Source organism: Cavia porcellus, unplaced genomic scaffold, assembly GCF_034190915.1.
Source record: "Cavia porcellus strain 051 isolate PalLab524CR breed Dunkin Hartley unplaced genomic scaffold, mCavPor4.1 scaffold_4, whole genome shotgun sequence".
NCBI classification, from domain to species: Eukaryota; Metazoa; Chordata; class Mammalia; order Rodentia; family Caviidae; genus Cavia; species Cavia porcellus.
In genome coordinates this window covers 107,313,431-107,327,729 of record NW_026947487.1, presented here as the reverse complement: position 1 = coordinate 107,327,729, position 14,299 = coordinate 107,313,431, and the positions used below count along the sequence as shown (strand labels likewise).

Genomic DNA, 14,299 nt, shown 5'->3' with positions numbered 1-14,299 from the left:
AAGGAAAGACCTCTTAAAAATAACAAGGAACCAGGAAGTAACAATACAAAGGCTAGAAGACGACAAGAAGATCTATAACTTAAAAAGAAATGTGAGTGAAGCAGCAGGAGTAAACACAAATGAATTACAAAGGCTATTCACAGAAATAATTAAGGAAAACTTTCCAAGCATAGGAAAAGGAAATGATATTCAGATAGGTGAGGCATACAGAACTCCAGCCAGCTTCAACCAAAACAGATCTACACTCAGACATATAATAATCAAGATCCCAGAAATTCACCACAAAAATAGAATATTAAAGGTGGTCAGAGAAAAGAAACAGATTACCTATAAAGGAAAATCCATCAAAATCACAACAGACTTCTCAACACAAACTATCAAATCAAGAAGAGCCTGGAGTGAAGTAGTCCAAGCCCTGAAAGAAAATAACCTCTAACCCAGATTGATGTACCCTGAAAAACTCTCTCTCAAAATTAATGGAGAAAATAGATGTTTCTATGACAAAGAGGAACTGTGGGAGTTCATGACCACCAATTCAACCCTACAAAAAATACTGAAGGACATTTTAGAGAGAGATAGAAAAAATACCAGGATTACAGCAACAGTGACAGAAAGGCCTCAATGAACAGGGCAGATAGTGGAATGAAGGAGAAAAGTGGACAAATAATAGCAGAAAAATAGAATAGCAGAGATGAGGCAGAAAAGGTGGGCTATAATCACTAAAATAGATGGCCTTGATACACTAACAAAAAGAAACACAGGCAGAGTAGATCAGCAGATAGAATCCATCTGAGATGCTCTGAATAGGAAATATACTCAACCGAGGGGCTGGGGATTTAGCTCAGTGGCAAAAGCGCCTGCCTTGCAAGCAGGCAGTCATGAGTTCGATCCCCGGTACCGATAAAAAAGAAAAAGACAAAAAAAAAAAAAAAAAAGAAAGAAATATACTCAACCTAAAAGAAGGTTAATACCTGAAAGTCAAAGATGAGAAAATGATGCTCTATGTGACAGGGAACCAGAGAGACATAGGGACAACTCATCCAGCAGCTGCAGATAGGTTGGAAAATCATGACATTTTTGTGCAGTGGAGAACTACTCAGCTAGAAGGAAGGAAAACCTTGAGGCTTTTGTAGGTAAAGAAATACAGCTCAAGATCAAGCTCAGGGGTATAAAGCTTCAGGACCACTTAGATAGATAACAGGTTGCCCCTCTAATCTAAAGACTAAAGAAGTTAGTAGGATCCAAAATACACAAAGCACCCTGAGAAAAGGAAAGGGGAGGATTTGTCTAAAAAAGGCAGGCAGAGGACATTGCTAATAGTGTATCAGGATTTAAAAGCCATGTTAGTCTTATTGCTCTGTTTAGTTTGATTTTATTCTGTTCCAGTCTGTCTACTCATACTAGATTTGAGGGCACAGATAGCTATCCCAAAAATAGCAGGATATACTACAGTAACTATCCTTAATTTCCTACTAACTTAAACTGACGCCCTGTATCACTTATCTTGTCTTACTTTGATTGATCTTATTTGAATCTGGTTTGTTAGACCACTGTTTTGTCTTGACTGATTTTATTTGAATTTGGTATGCCCTCTTTAGTGATGTCTAACAAGTAAAAAAAATTGGTATGCTTGATAGTATCAAGTCTGAGAGTAGAGGCAACTACTCTGAAGATGACAAGATGCAATAAGATACCCATTCCAGTTTGGTTATTAACTGCTTCTGAAGTCCTACAATATCTCCATTATTGTGTTTTTATTAAAAGTGTTATGTAATGCTATGTTCAATTATATTATGCCTGATGATGTAGACAATTCTATTGAAAATAACAAGTCAGCATAGTAACTACTGTAGATCACCTAATATTGTGGTTTTATGTCTTTTTCGTTTCATGTTTTTCTAGGAATTTGTTTTGGCATCTTGTTTTGATCTGTTTTTTGCTATAATACATAAAGGATAGGTATACATGTAAAGATTCACAAATGTGTAGAATTTCTAAACAGTTTACGAGAACAGATTATATAATGCACGATGTAATGAAGAGATACTTTGAAGAAGAGACACTAAGATACCCAGTGCTAATTCTGTAGCATTATGATATAAAATCTAGCAATACTATTATTCACTGCTCAGAGTGATATTAGTCTTACGTTTAATTTCAACATACGTAAAGATATGGATAGCCATTTTGAAGAGAACAAAGACATTATGGCAACCATTGTTGACTTCCCTATTGTCTGGTCTTGAAGACCTAAAATGCCTTCATCATCCTGTTCTGATTAGTTTAGCACTATATTGTTCAGTATGTATTCACTGTGTGTGAAGATATGGTCAACTATTTAGAAGAAAACAAGAGATGGGCTGGGGATTTAGCTCAGTGGCATAAGTGCCTGCCTTGCAAGCAGGCAGTCGTGAGTTCGATCCCTGGTACTGATAAAAAGGAAAAAGACAAAAAAAAAAAGAAAACAAGAGACAATATGATAGACAGTGAAGGTCTCCAGTGGTCTAGCTTTGCAATTTGTGTTTCTTAAAATTGTTTCCTTATAAAGAAAGTGCTCTAAAGGATATAACTGCATGTATATTTAAGTGTATAAGATAGATAACCATATTACTGAGTTTTGTTGGATCACTGAACAGAACTGTTTGCAGTCTCACTGTTTGAATGTCCACTTTATATGCTTTAATTTTGTAACTTGAACAACTATTTCTAAGAAGACAATATGTAATCTATTAACTAATGATTTGCTGTTTATTTTTTCTGAAATTCTGTATAACTTGTACCTTTTTTCTGTTTTTTTTCTCCTTATAATCTGTTTTGTTCTGTTTAATTTTACCCTCTTTAAAATAAAAAAATGAACAATCAAACAATGACAGGACAAACTATTCTTTTTGATGAATTAACAGAGAATTAGTAGTATGGTAATCTATCTTACAGTTATACATATATACAGTTATATGTGTATACCTACAAGTTGCTCTTTCCTACAACTTTCTTTGAACACTTTCTTTCCTTTTTGTTATTATAATATCTATTGTACATTTTGGATCTTATTACTCTTTCAGTTTTTTATTATTATTTATTTTTTACACTAGGGAGACAATATGATATTTTCAAATGTGATTCTGATTTATTTCATTTATGAGGATAGTCTCAAGTTGCTTCCATTTACCTATAAACGCTTTAAGAGCATCCTTTTTATAGCTGAGTAATATTTCATTGTTTAAAAATACCATATCTTTTTCATCCACTCTGCAGTTGATGGGCATTTTGGTTGTTTCCAGGATTTAGCTGTTGCAAATTGTGCTGCTATAAACAAAAGTGCACATATATTGCTGTGATATGATATCTGGTTCTGCTTTTGAAAGATGATTTCATGAATTACAGCATTTTTTTGCAACACTTTTAGCATTATCATATACTCTCTTCTTGTTTGCCAGAGGTAAGTCCAAACCTCTGATCCTCTGTGATTAAGTCGCCTAAACCCAAGATTGTCTTTGATTCTTTACAATCTGAACATGAAATGCATAACTGTGAATTTTTTACTCAGTGTTCTCTTTCTTAGTTCTGTTGCTTGGTGTGTGTAATTCAATGGGAAAATTCTCAGCCATCATTATTTCAAATAGTTCTGCTCATTTTTCTCTTTCCCATTTATTATTCTTTCTTTCCATTTATTCCCATTACTATTTCCATTTGAGTGTCTCATAGTGCTTGGATTTTCTGCTCCATTCTTTTGTTCTTGGTTTCTATGCATTTCAGCTTGAGAAGTTTCTATTAACTTACCTTCAAGCTCACTGATTCTTTCCTCAGCTGCATACAGTCTACTGATGAGCTTCTCAAGGTACTCGTTTTTGCTACAGTATTTTTTATTTATAGAATTTCTTTTTTATTTGTCTTAGTGAATCCAACTCTCTGTACACCTTCCCCATCTGTTCTTGAGGGTTGTTTGCACTTAACATTTTAACCACTGTTATTTTTCATTCCTAACCTGATAACTCCAAAATGTGTAACCTATCTGAGTCTGATTCTTCTTTATGCAATATATTTATATAAAACAGTTATATGGAAATTCACATGTAGGAAAAAGGATTTGAAATTAATACATGCAGGCATTAACATTGATGATCTCTGGGAAGAGAGATCATAAATAATTGTAATTTTGTGTGCTTCCACTTCTCTGTTCTCCAGCTTTGTAAAAATAATAATTAGTTTCATGATCAAATTTTCTGCCAAATTTCCTTCTATGATCATCCTTTACTCTCCAACATATTTTTACTCAAAAGACAGCATTCTGTGCACATAATTCTACATGTTGTTCTGCTGTTGTTCCATTTAGCAAAAAATATTTGGAGCTTGTATCCAACACAAAGGGTGTCTCCATTCTTTTTTAAGACTGCATGGTGTCATAATAATCCACAGCAAGAACGAACCATATTCCACATTAACTAGTCCCCTGTTTATTAACATTTAGATGGTTTTCATTGCTTGTATGCATGTGTGTATGGGAAATAAAAATCAATGTCACAATCAAACTTTACAAAGCCTTGGGTCCACAGGGAAATCTAACACTTCTTTCCTGCTTTCACAATCTTACTTTTGTCTTAGCTTTTAATAAGACTTGCAAAAATGTTGATGAAATATGAACACCTAGTAATTAGAACTGAGATAATCAGGCTTTTAGTGGGAGATTTTTTTATTCATCTGACCAGTAGGTAGACTGAGTTTAATGTTCACTATAGTTGTATACTTTAGAGCCTTCTCTTTTCTCTGGCTTCCTTGTTTTGTTTTGCTTTGATTTCCTGTTTGTCTTGTTTTGTTTTTGTTTCTCCTCTACTATTGTCTTTAGATTTCTCCCCAAAACTCCTTAAATACAGTACTGTCTTGTAGCAATCTGAGTTGCAATCCATTGCTGATATCCTGGAGTCTTTCTGATGTGATGGTAGGGTGTTAGAGTGAGGAAACAGTCCATCATCTTATTTGGTTTCAGGTTCAAGGGTCCTGAATCACCCAGGAGTTTTTTAACTCTCAAGTGACTCCCCATTCAGTCTCTATGCAATCTGCCAGTTAGTAAGCAAGTGTCCCCACTGGTTACTGGCTCCCTAAGCCAGTGCTGGCTGTGATTCTCTGTTTTCACCTTCCTCCCCCATTCGAGGGCCAGAGTTTGCCCTGTGATCTCAATTTTCTGATTAACTTTTGTTTTATTTGACTTGTTTCTATGATAAAAATGGAATGGTGCCTTTGGAACACTATACACATTATATCAGAAACCAGAAGTGTTTGCAAGTAATGAAAGCTGTTGTTACACACAAATGTGTCACTACCATAGCTTAAACTGCTGGCTACAAGTACTATGAATTTTCATGATCTCCAGATCATACTAACATTAAATCCAAGCCCCTGGGAATCACTGTGGGGCTGTGTATGGGATTCATGTCTTCTCATTGTTCCCTAAACTGCAGTAATTAGCAACATGCTGAACAGAAAGGGACATTGTATATGAAAGGTTGAGTGGTGAGATTCTAGAAATTTGCAAAGAAAGATCTGGGTAGAGTATTTTTAATATATGTTTTATTTGCATATATTAATTTTATAAAGTATCAGGCTTTGTTGGCATTCTCATACACGCATAACATGTTTTGATCATATCCATCCCCCACTACTTTTCTTTACATCCCCTGCTTTCCTCCTCTAATCTCTTTCTTCTTACTTTCATATCACCTTGTTTCACAGATTCTACTGATTAGGGAAAACGTATGACACCAATCTTCTTGAGTCTGGCTTATTTCACCTACCATAATGATTAATGATCTCCAGTTCTTACAAATGGCATGGTTTTTTTTCTTCTTTATGGCAGAATAAAACAGTTGTGTACTCATACAATATTTTTTATCCATCAATGGGCACCTCAGCTGATTTTTGTATCTTGCTCTCGTGTTATAGTATGCTGAATTTAATTCCTTCAAATGTACTCTAAGGACCAGTATAGTTGGATCTGATGGTAGTTCTAGCTTTAGTTTTTTAAGGAACTTCCACAGTTACTATATTAATTTATATTCCCACCAACAACATATAAATGTTCCTTTTTCCCTCCTCACCAGCATTTCTTGTTTTTGTATTCTTAATGATAAGCATTCTAATAGGTAGTATGGAGTCTCAGTGTAGTTTTCTTTGGTCTTTTGTCTTTTTGAGACAGAATCTCTCTGTGCAGTTCAGGTTGGCCTTGAACTCACTTTGTAGCTCAAGCTGGTCTCAAACTCTCAATGATCCTCCTGCCTTTGCCTCCCGAGTGCTGGAATTAGAGGCATGCCCCACTCTCAATGTAGTTTTGATATACAATTTTGATATGCAACTTCCCACATTACTAAAAATGTTGAGTATTTTTCATATAATTATTGCCCATCTGTATTTCTTCTTTTGAGAACTGTGTGTCCAAATTCATTTGCCCATTTTTTATTGCATTTGTTATTTTGGAGTTAAGTGTTTTAGTTCTTTACATTCCCAGATATTAAACTTTTACCAGAAGGGTAACTGGCAAAGCCGTCTTCCATTCCATAGGCTGTCTCCTCCCTCTGCTGTTACCTTTACTGTGAAGAAACTTTAATTTGATACAGTCCCACGTGTCAACTCTTGTTATTTCCTGAGCAATGAAGCCCTAATTCATTATATCATTGTCTGTGCCTGTATCTTCAAGCGTCTCTGTTATATTAGCATCTTCAAAATCTGAAGTCTTATATTTAGGTTTTGGGTACATTTTTAGTTGATTTCTTGCAGGGCAAGAAATGAGGATCTAATTTCAATTTTCTATACATGGGTAACAAGTTTCCCCAGCATCATTTGTTAAAGAGGTAACATTTTCTCCAACATATTTCTAGCCCCTCTGTCAAGAATCAGATGACTGTAGCTGTATAAGTTTATTTCTGTGGACAGAGCACTTTTGTTAGAGCTCTAGCCTGCTATCAGACTGTATCCCTTACCAATCTCTAAAGCTGTTTTCTCCTTCGTAAATTTATAAACTATAAAAGTAGAAAGACATGATATCTAATGAGAAAATGTTTGTGGTGACAGACTAATAAGACACTTGTCAATCTTTCCATGGTATCCGCTGGATTACACCAAAGGCAAAACACACCAAAAAGTCACCCTACTTTAAGTGTGTGTGTGTGTGTGTGTGTGTGTGTGTGTGTGCGAGGGATTGAACTCACAACCTCACGTTTGCCACTCAGGCACTTAGACCACTGAGCTAAACCCCTGACCCCATCCACCCTTCTTTAATGTAAAACAAATGATTGAGGTGCTATCAGTGAGAATCAGAATCTCCACAGATTTCACAGATGTCCTTTAAACCTGTGACCAAAAAAAAATTGACAAAATTTTTAGAATTACCAGGCATGGTGGCACATGCCACCAGTAGTATGGGAGGCTAAGGCAGGAGGACCACAAGTTGGAACCCAACTTGGGCATCTGACTGACTGAATCAACTTTCTCAGAATCCTGCGACTTTTTCAAAGACTAGTAATAACCCAAGAAACATTTATATAAGAAAAATGGCTAAAATAGCATCAAAACAGAAAGCCTAAGAGCCAGATGCGATGGCACATGCCTGTAATCCCGGCCCTCAAGAAACTGAGGGAGGAGGATTGCTACAAGTTCAAGGGCAATCTGGGCCACAAAGTGAGTTGAAAGCCAGCCTGAACTGCAGAGGGAAACCCTGTCTCAAAAAAGATCAAAAAAATTTTTAAAAACATATGCCATGTACAGGCACAAATTCCCTCTGATGAATGTTATCATTAAACATATATATATATATATAAATATTACTAATAAAATAAAAAAAATTTAAAAAGAAACATAAAGCCTATGACAATACCATCCTCTACTGTCCATCTCACCAGAAAAAGCCTTGGAAACCAACACCCTAAATTCTAGTGCCTGAAATAGCAGAAGACATTATCAAGAAATAGAACCCACAAAATGGAAGAAGATACCACAAATCATATATCCAGTGAGGGTAGATATCCAGAATGACTAAGGAATTATTTCAATTCAATAGTAAAAAGACAACTGAAATAAAAAATGAGAGATGATTCAAGTAGACATTTCTCCAGATAGACCGACAGCAAATAATTACAAGAGAAAGTATTTAATATCATATCCTAGTCACTGGAAAAATGAAAATCAAAATGATCAGAATCACAATTAGGTAATTACTCACATCCCCTAAACAGAATGATAAAAACGCAGAAAATAACATGTATTAGCAAGAATGTGAAGAGATCAGAACCTTCACACATTGCTGATGGAGATGCAAGATCACATGGCCACTGTGACAGACAGTTCAACTGTTCTTCAAACTGTTAAACACAGGGTTACCATGTCACACAGCAATTGCACTCCTGGGTAGACACTAAAGAGAAATGAAAACGTCAAAACTTATGCACAAATGTCCGGGCCAACATTATTCATAATAGCCAAAAAATAGGCACAAAAGATAATGCTTTTTAAGAAATGAATGGATAAACGTGGTACATCTACATAGGAGAAAATGATTCAGGCATAAAGGAGAATGGATGCTGACACATGCTACAGGATAAATGAACCTTAGACACATTACATTAAGTGGAAGTAGACATTTAAAACTTCATAGATTCCTAGTACCAAAAAAAAGCTCAAGTTACATGATTCTATTTACAGCAAATGATCAGAATAGACAAATCCATAGCATCAGTAAGGGTGCCAGTAAGCATCTTTTTGAGCAGAGGTAGATATTCTAGAATTACATGATCATAAAACTGAGCTGTTTGTAGGAAAACAGATGTACCTTGAGGCCATAATGCTAAGTGACATTAAATCAGGCACAGAGGATTAAACATTACATAGTTTCTCTTACATGAGAACCCAAAGCATAAATAACTTTAATAGCAAAATAAAACACAGATGATAAGAAACAAAGAGGTAGACTTTATGGAAATGAGTGAGTTTGAAGTCAGCCTGGAGTACATGGTAAGACCCTGTCTCAAGTAAACCTACCCTCCCCCCCCAAAAAGCCACATGTGTATGTATGTCCCCAAAATGAATGTATTTATCATGTATTGTAAATATACACTAGTAAAAAATAGAATTAAGTAGTCATGTTGGTTTTGTAACCTTGTGAAAATAACAAACACCACTAAATTGTACACTGTAGAGGTATGAATTTTATGATATGTAAATATATCACAATTAAAAATAAAAGACATGTGATATAACCAAATTCTGCTACTGATTAACTCCTAAAACCTGGCCTTAAGCAGGGGGCAAACAAGACACATTAATGAGAAAAACACCAGCTCTATGGCCACTCTGATTTTGACATATGTTCTCAGTCTTTCAAAAGTCCAAAGTGCTGTCAATAAAGCATTTTCATTTTGAGCTTTTAATAAGCTGGTCCACTGTTGTCATCACTCCTTGTCTGACATGTGATTTTATTTTATTTCCACAACACAGTGAATTTTGATAGATCACAGTAATTTCAATCCATGAGGATCTTTCAACTGTAGGAGTGAATTAGAAAGATATTTTTATATTGCCTATTTGAGATAACAGGTCCTAGCACCGTGCTTCAGGCAAAATACATCAAAAGAATGAACTGAAGGTTAAGTTTCCTTTTAGATCTCAATTTTTATAACATCACAAAAATTCTTGCCTAAAAGCAGTCGAATTATTCAACTGCAAGACATTCTACATCCACCTCATTCAGCCCGAGGGAAAGAACAAAGTTGGTCCCGGAGACACCTCTAAGGTTATGGTGCATTCATCTTCTCATTTATGCCTTCTAAGTCTCCGATCCCTGAGTCCCACATCGGTAACCTCCAAGAGAAAATGCAAGTAAAAGCTTTTTGAAAAGCTTTCTATCATGACATATTTGCAAAAGCAATTCTCACATGAAAAGAAGCAACACAAATTCAACTGGTGGATTCAAGTACCACGTCAATCATTATCTTTTTATCCTACCCAAATCAATCAATTAAACGTAACTACCACTCTAAATTAGTTTTAGATACCTTTTAGTCCCAATTTGATTTTTTAATTACCTCAGATATATATTTGTTTCTATACAAAAAAAAAGAGGTTTCCTGCTGTGATTCTGAATCTACAAGAAGGAAAAGGCTGTTCTGTTGTTCATTGTACAACAGTGTTTGTGTCAGTTTAGAATAGCTCCAATGAATTTTTACCCAAAGGTGTTTATTTATTGAATCACTTACAGATCTTCACCATGAGATTATTTCCAACATAACAGAATCCACTGACATTTTATCCAACAGTGATGACAAATTTATGTTTCATCAGGTCCTTATGGATTTCCGCTCATTTGGTGCAGAGCCTGGCCGCCCTGTGCCACACAGGTTAGAGCCCCTTGGGACTTGGTGCTGTTTAGTAAATGCTTCTTGACACTGATGATACTGACAAAGAACATGACACCAGGTTCTATTACGCACGTTCATCTTGCACATCACCAGTGATTTGGTACTGATCATTCAGTTGTGTCACAGGGTCCTGCCTGGACTCCAGTGACACAATGACAAGCAAGAATGACAAGGCCCCTGATCTCACACCACTTTGCATTTTAGTGAAGAAAGGGGAAAAAACTATCACATGAGTAAATAATTTCACATACTGCTAAATGCAATGAACAAAATACAGCTGAATGAGGAGTCAGAAAGTGAAAGGGTCAGACTGTTTTCAAAGCTAATGCATACAGGGGGAAAAAAACTAGACCACCCATCAAGTAGTCCTGTATCTCCAAAGACCAGAGAGTGCCTTTTTTGAGAGCCCTGATAGAACATAAAATATCCTGGTAAGTGACGTTTGAGGCCACCTAAAGAATAAGTGCCAATCAGAGTACTCAACTCACATTCTGGTAAAGAATCTCCCATTATTCCTCCCATTCAGTTCCTTTATGCCCATGCCAGCTGTTGTGGCTTGTGTCTAGATGCTCCCTCAAAACCTCATGAAGAAACCACTGACATTTTATCCAGTAGGTAGCTGGATCTAGGGTGTACAATGCTGGGATTAAGGGTGTGTGATTACTAAATCAGTCCACTGATTGGTTTGGCTTAGTTCTGGGTGTGGATAATAGGAATACCCACCCTGGCTGTGTGTGGCACCCAGAGTGTAGGTGGGCTGGAAAGGATAAAAGGGAGAGGCAGGTGGCTTCTACCGCTGCTGCTACGTTACTGCACTGCTCTGCTGCCTTCTGTCTGCCAAGCTATGAACCATTTCTCCTTTGCAATGCCCCCTCTGCCTTGGAGCCAGCAAACTATAGACTGAAACCTCTACAAACTGTAAGCCAAAATGAACCTTTTCACTATTAACTTTGGGTGTTGGGTATTTTGTCTCAGCAACAAGAAAAGTAACTAAAACGCATGCCCTATCCTGTTTCTCTTTCATAATGTAGTCAGCCAAAGACTGGCCACAATTATATTCCACTATGAAAGGGCATGCTTTGGAATTCATCTGGAAGACACACTCCCAAGAACTGTGAATCCTGAAAGATCTCAGTGAACTTCTGATAACATCTTCACAACTGAGGAAGAAGAAATCAAGTTTTCCAGTCAACAGATTAATGAGGTCAACATGCACTTGTAAAAGGGAGAAATTACCTGCAATAAGTCCGGGTATAAATTATTTAAAATCATTACTTCAAAGACAGATATATTAATATTTCACATGATACAAATTAAGGGACAAGCTTGCTCTGAATTTGTATACTATCTTTTATGTAGTCAGTGGGATTCATAAACAGTAATTTATAAATCCCCACAAGAAAGCTAAGAGGAAAATGGAGGCAAAAGGTGATGCAGTTGTTGCTCACGTTTTGCACCAAGAAACTCAGATTTTGCGTGAGAGACTGAGGACCTAAGAAAAGAGATGAAAGCCAGCTCAGCAACTTCTGCAACACTGGGGTAGACAACACAGCTCAAATGTTCCAGTTTTCCCTTGTAGCTCATGAACCATTTTAGTTTGGCTCTCGGCTCTTTCTCACATTGCAGACATGGGACCAATATGTTGCACATTTGAAAGCAACATACTGCATATTTAAGACCAACACTAACAACAGCTAATGGGCTCTTTCTGAAGACAGCTCCCTCCTTCCCACCCATCCCACCTCATCTCACCTGTCTCCTTGAGGCTGTGTAGCCAATTCTACCACCCTCGTGTAGACTATCCTCTTGCATCTCCCCCACATTCTCTCCTGTTTTACCCCACTCTCTGATTCTGCATCTTCAGGACTCAGGTGAGATGCCAGCTTTTCTAGGAATTTCTCTTCACCCTCCAAGCCTCAGGTGGGATTCCAGAATATCCCAGGAGCGTTCTGCATCTTAGGTGTAAAGGTCTCAGCTGCTCTGACTCCCCAGTCAGACTGAAAGATCCTAGAGGCCAGGCACAGAGCACATGACAGCTCCCAGTAAAGATCAGTTGTGAGATAAAAAGCCTCAGTAGTGACAAAACACTTCACATACAGTCACTCACAGCTACATAAAGGCATCAACACAGAGGCCAGCTTAACAGATGGGAATTTTCTAACTGCAGCTGCATTTTACCCAGACTGTCAGTGTGTAGTCACAAGTCAATGATGCACATCAATAGTCTAGATACTCCATCCTTGCTGCCCAAGCCCAGCTCTGTCAGTATCTCCTCCTTACCTCTACACATACCTCCTACCACCTGCTTCCTGTTACACTAGCTGTACAAAACAGCCTACGTCCTGTAGCCCCCTCAAGCCCATTTCCCCTTCCTTTCCTTAACCACATGCCTTCCAGGAGCTGGTCACGCTTGATGGCAGGGCCAGCTTTTCCTAATTCAGGAACTAAACGCCTTTTAGGAGACACAGCTTAATCCAATCCTGAGCTAATGAGCACCAAGCATGAGTAGGATGAGAAGAGCTTACATTACTGAAAAGCTTTTTAATGTCTGGTTTAACAGAAGACATCTGGATTCTCCATCTGCTTCTGCTCTTAGTGTGTTGCAGTATTATACATCATGGGCTTTCCGGAAGATTCTTGGTACACGCACGAGAAATGAGACGCAAAGTGAAATAGCCTAGTGTCGTTACTGAAACAGCACTGACTTTGTGGAATCTCTTAAAGGACTGTGAGGAATTCTAGCGGCCCGCCACCACACCTGGAGAGCTGATGACCTGGATAATCAACTGTCACTCGGGCACCGTCCGCTTTCCCGGTCAGGCACGATGAGGGACACACAGCTTCCTGACTGTTCTCACGGAGCCATCAGGAAGGTCCACTAAAGTCACCTTGTCCTCTCCAAGGCTTAGATCTTAGAATCAGTTGCACAGCTGTCTACCAGAGACAGTTCCAACCACAGCTTAGCTGAGATCACAGAACATTTAGATCCTCATTTTCTTTCTAATTTGTTAATTTAGAAGAGGCTGCAATTAAATATATTTTTTCTTTAGAACTTGACTGCAGTTCTTTACCTCAGTCCTAATTGGTCTCTGCACTAACTGTACCAACAGACAAGAGCCTTCTGTTGTTCTGGGTATTTGGCTCCTGCCCGCCACCCACAGTCACCCCTTGCTGCCATCGGTCACCCACGATGTGGTCGCCAAAGCAAGGACTAAGGGCTGCTGTCGTGCCTCCGGGTGGCGCACTTGCCTGGTGGGCGTGAAGCCCGAAGTTCAACGCCCAGTGCCGCAAAAAGAACGGAGAAGGTTCACCAGCCCCGCGGGCGCAGGGGGTGCACAGGCGGGAGTAACATAAAATAGCTCTGATTATCTTTTTTAGTAGTAAGAAAGAAATTAGACCTCCAATCTTCACTTCCGTAGACCCGGCCGTCTGCAGGTTTCCATGGGAGCGGGTCACAGGGCACCTGCAGCGTGCCGGGTGCATAGAGGGCACCGTGCGAGCTCCCCGAGAGGCCGCGGTTCTGTAGGGTACTGGAGCTCCAACCGGGGCCTCGCGCCTGTCCACCGCTGAGCTTCCAGCCCCGTTCACTTTTTCTTTTTTCCCAGGCCTTCCCACCGATCTACATCCCCAGGGCTTTTTTCCTTTTTATTTTGAGATGGTCTCACTAATTTGCCCAGGCTGGACTCAAACGTGTAATCTCCCCGAGTGCTACAACTACCAGCCTGCAGCTGCACACCTGGCTACACTTCACATCTCTTAAAGTGAACAGGAGACCTGTGAGTCTAAAATGTTTTCTACCGCACTAAAGCTCTTAAACCAGCTCCATTATGGCATAAAACCGCGATCTAACCAGATCACCTGCTATATAATCCCTAAAAAATCAAAATTGTCAATACCAT

At 38.3% G+C, this 14,299-nt stretch overlaps 1 protein-coding gene across 1 annotated transcript in view; it reads left to right on the top strand.

Annotated features, from left to right (window-relative positions):
- The window catches only part of LOC100712932 (potassium voltage-gated channel subfamily H member 6-like), a 138,721-nt gene extending 124,795 nt beyond the window's left edge, over nt 1-13,926 (top strand). Inside the window, 2 exon segments of the mRNA XM_063246682.1 lie at nt 13,562-13,731; nt 13,820-13,926. Of these exon segments, the coding sequence (XP_063102752.1) occupies nt 13,562-13,731; nt 13,820-13,926 (277 nt within the window).
- Nucleotides 13,927-14,299: the final 373 nt, after the last annotated feature.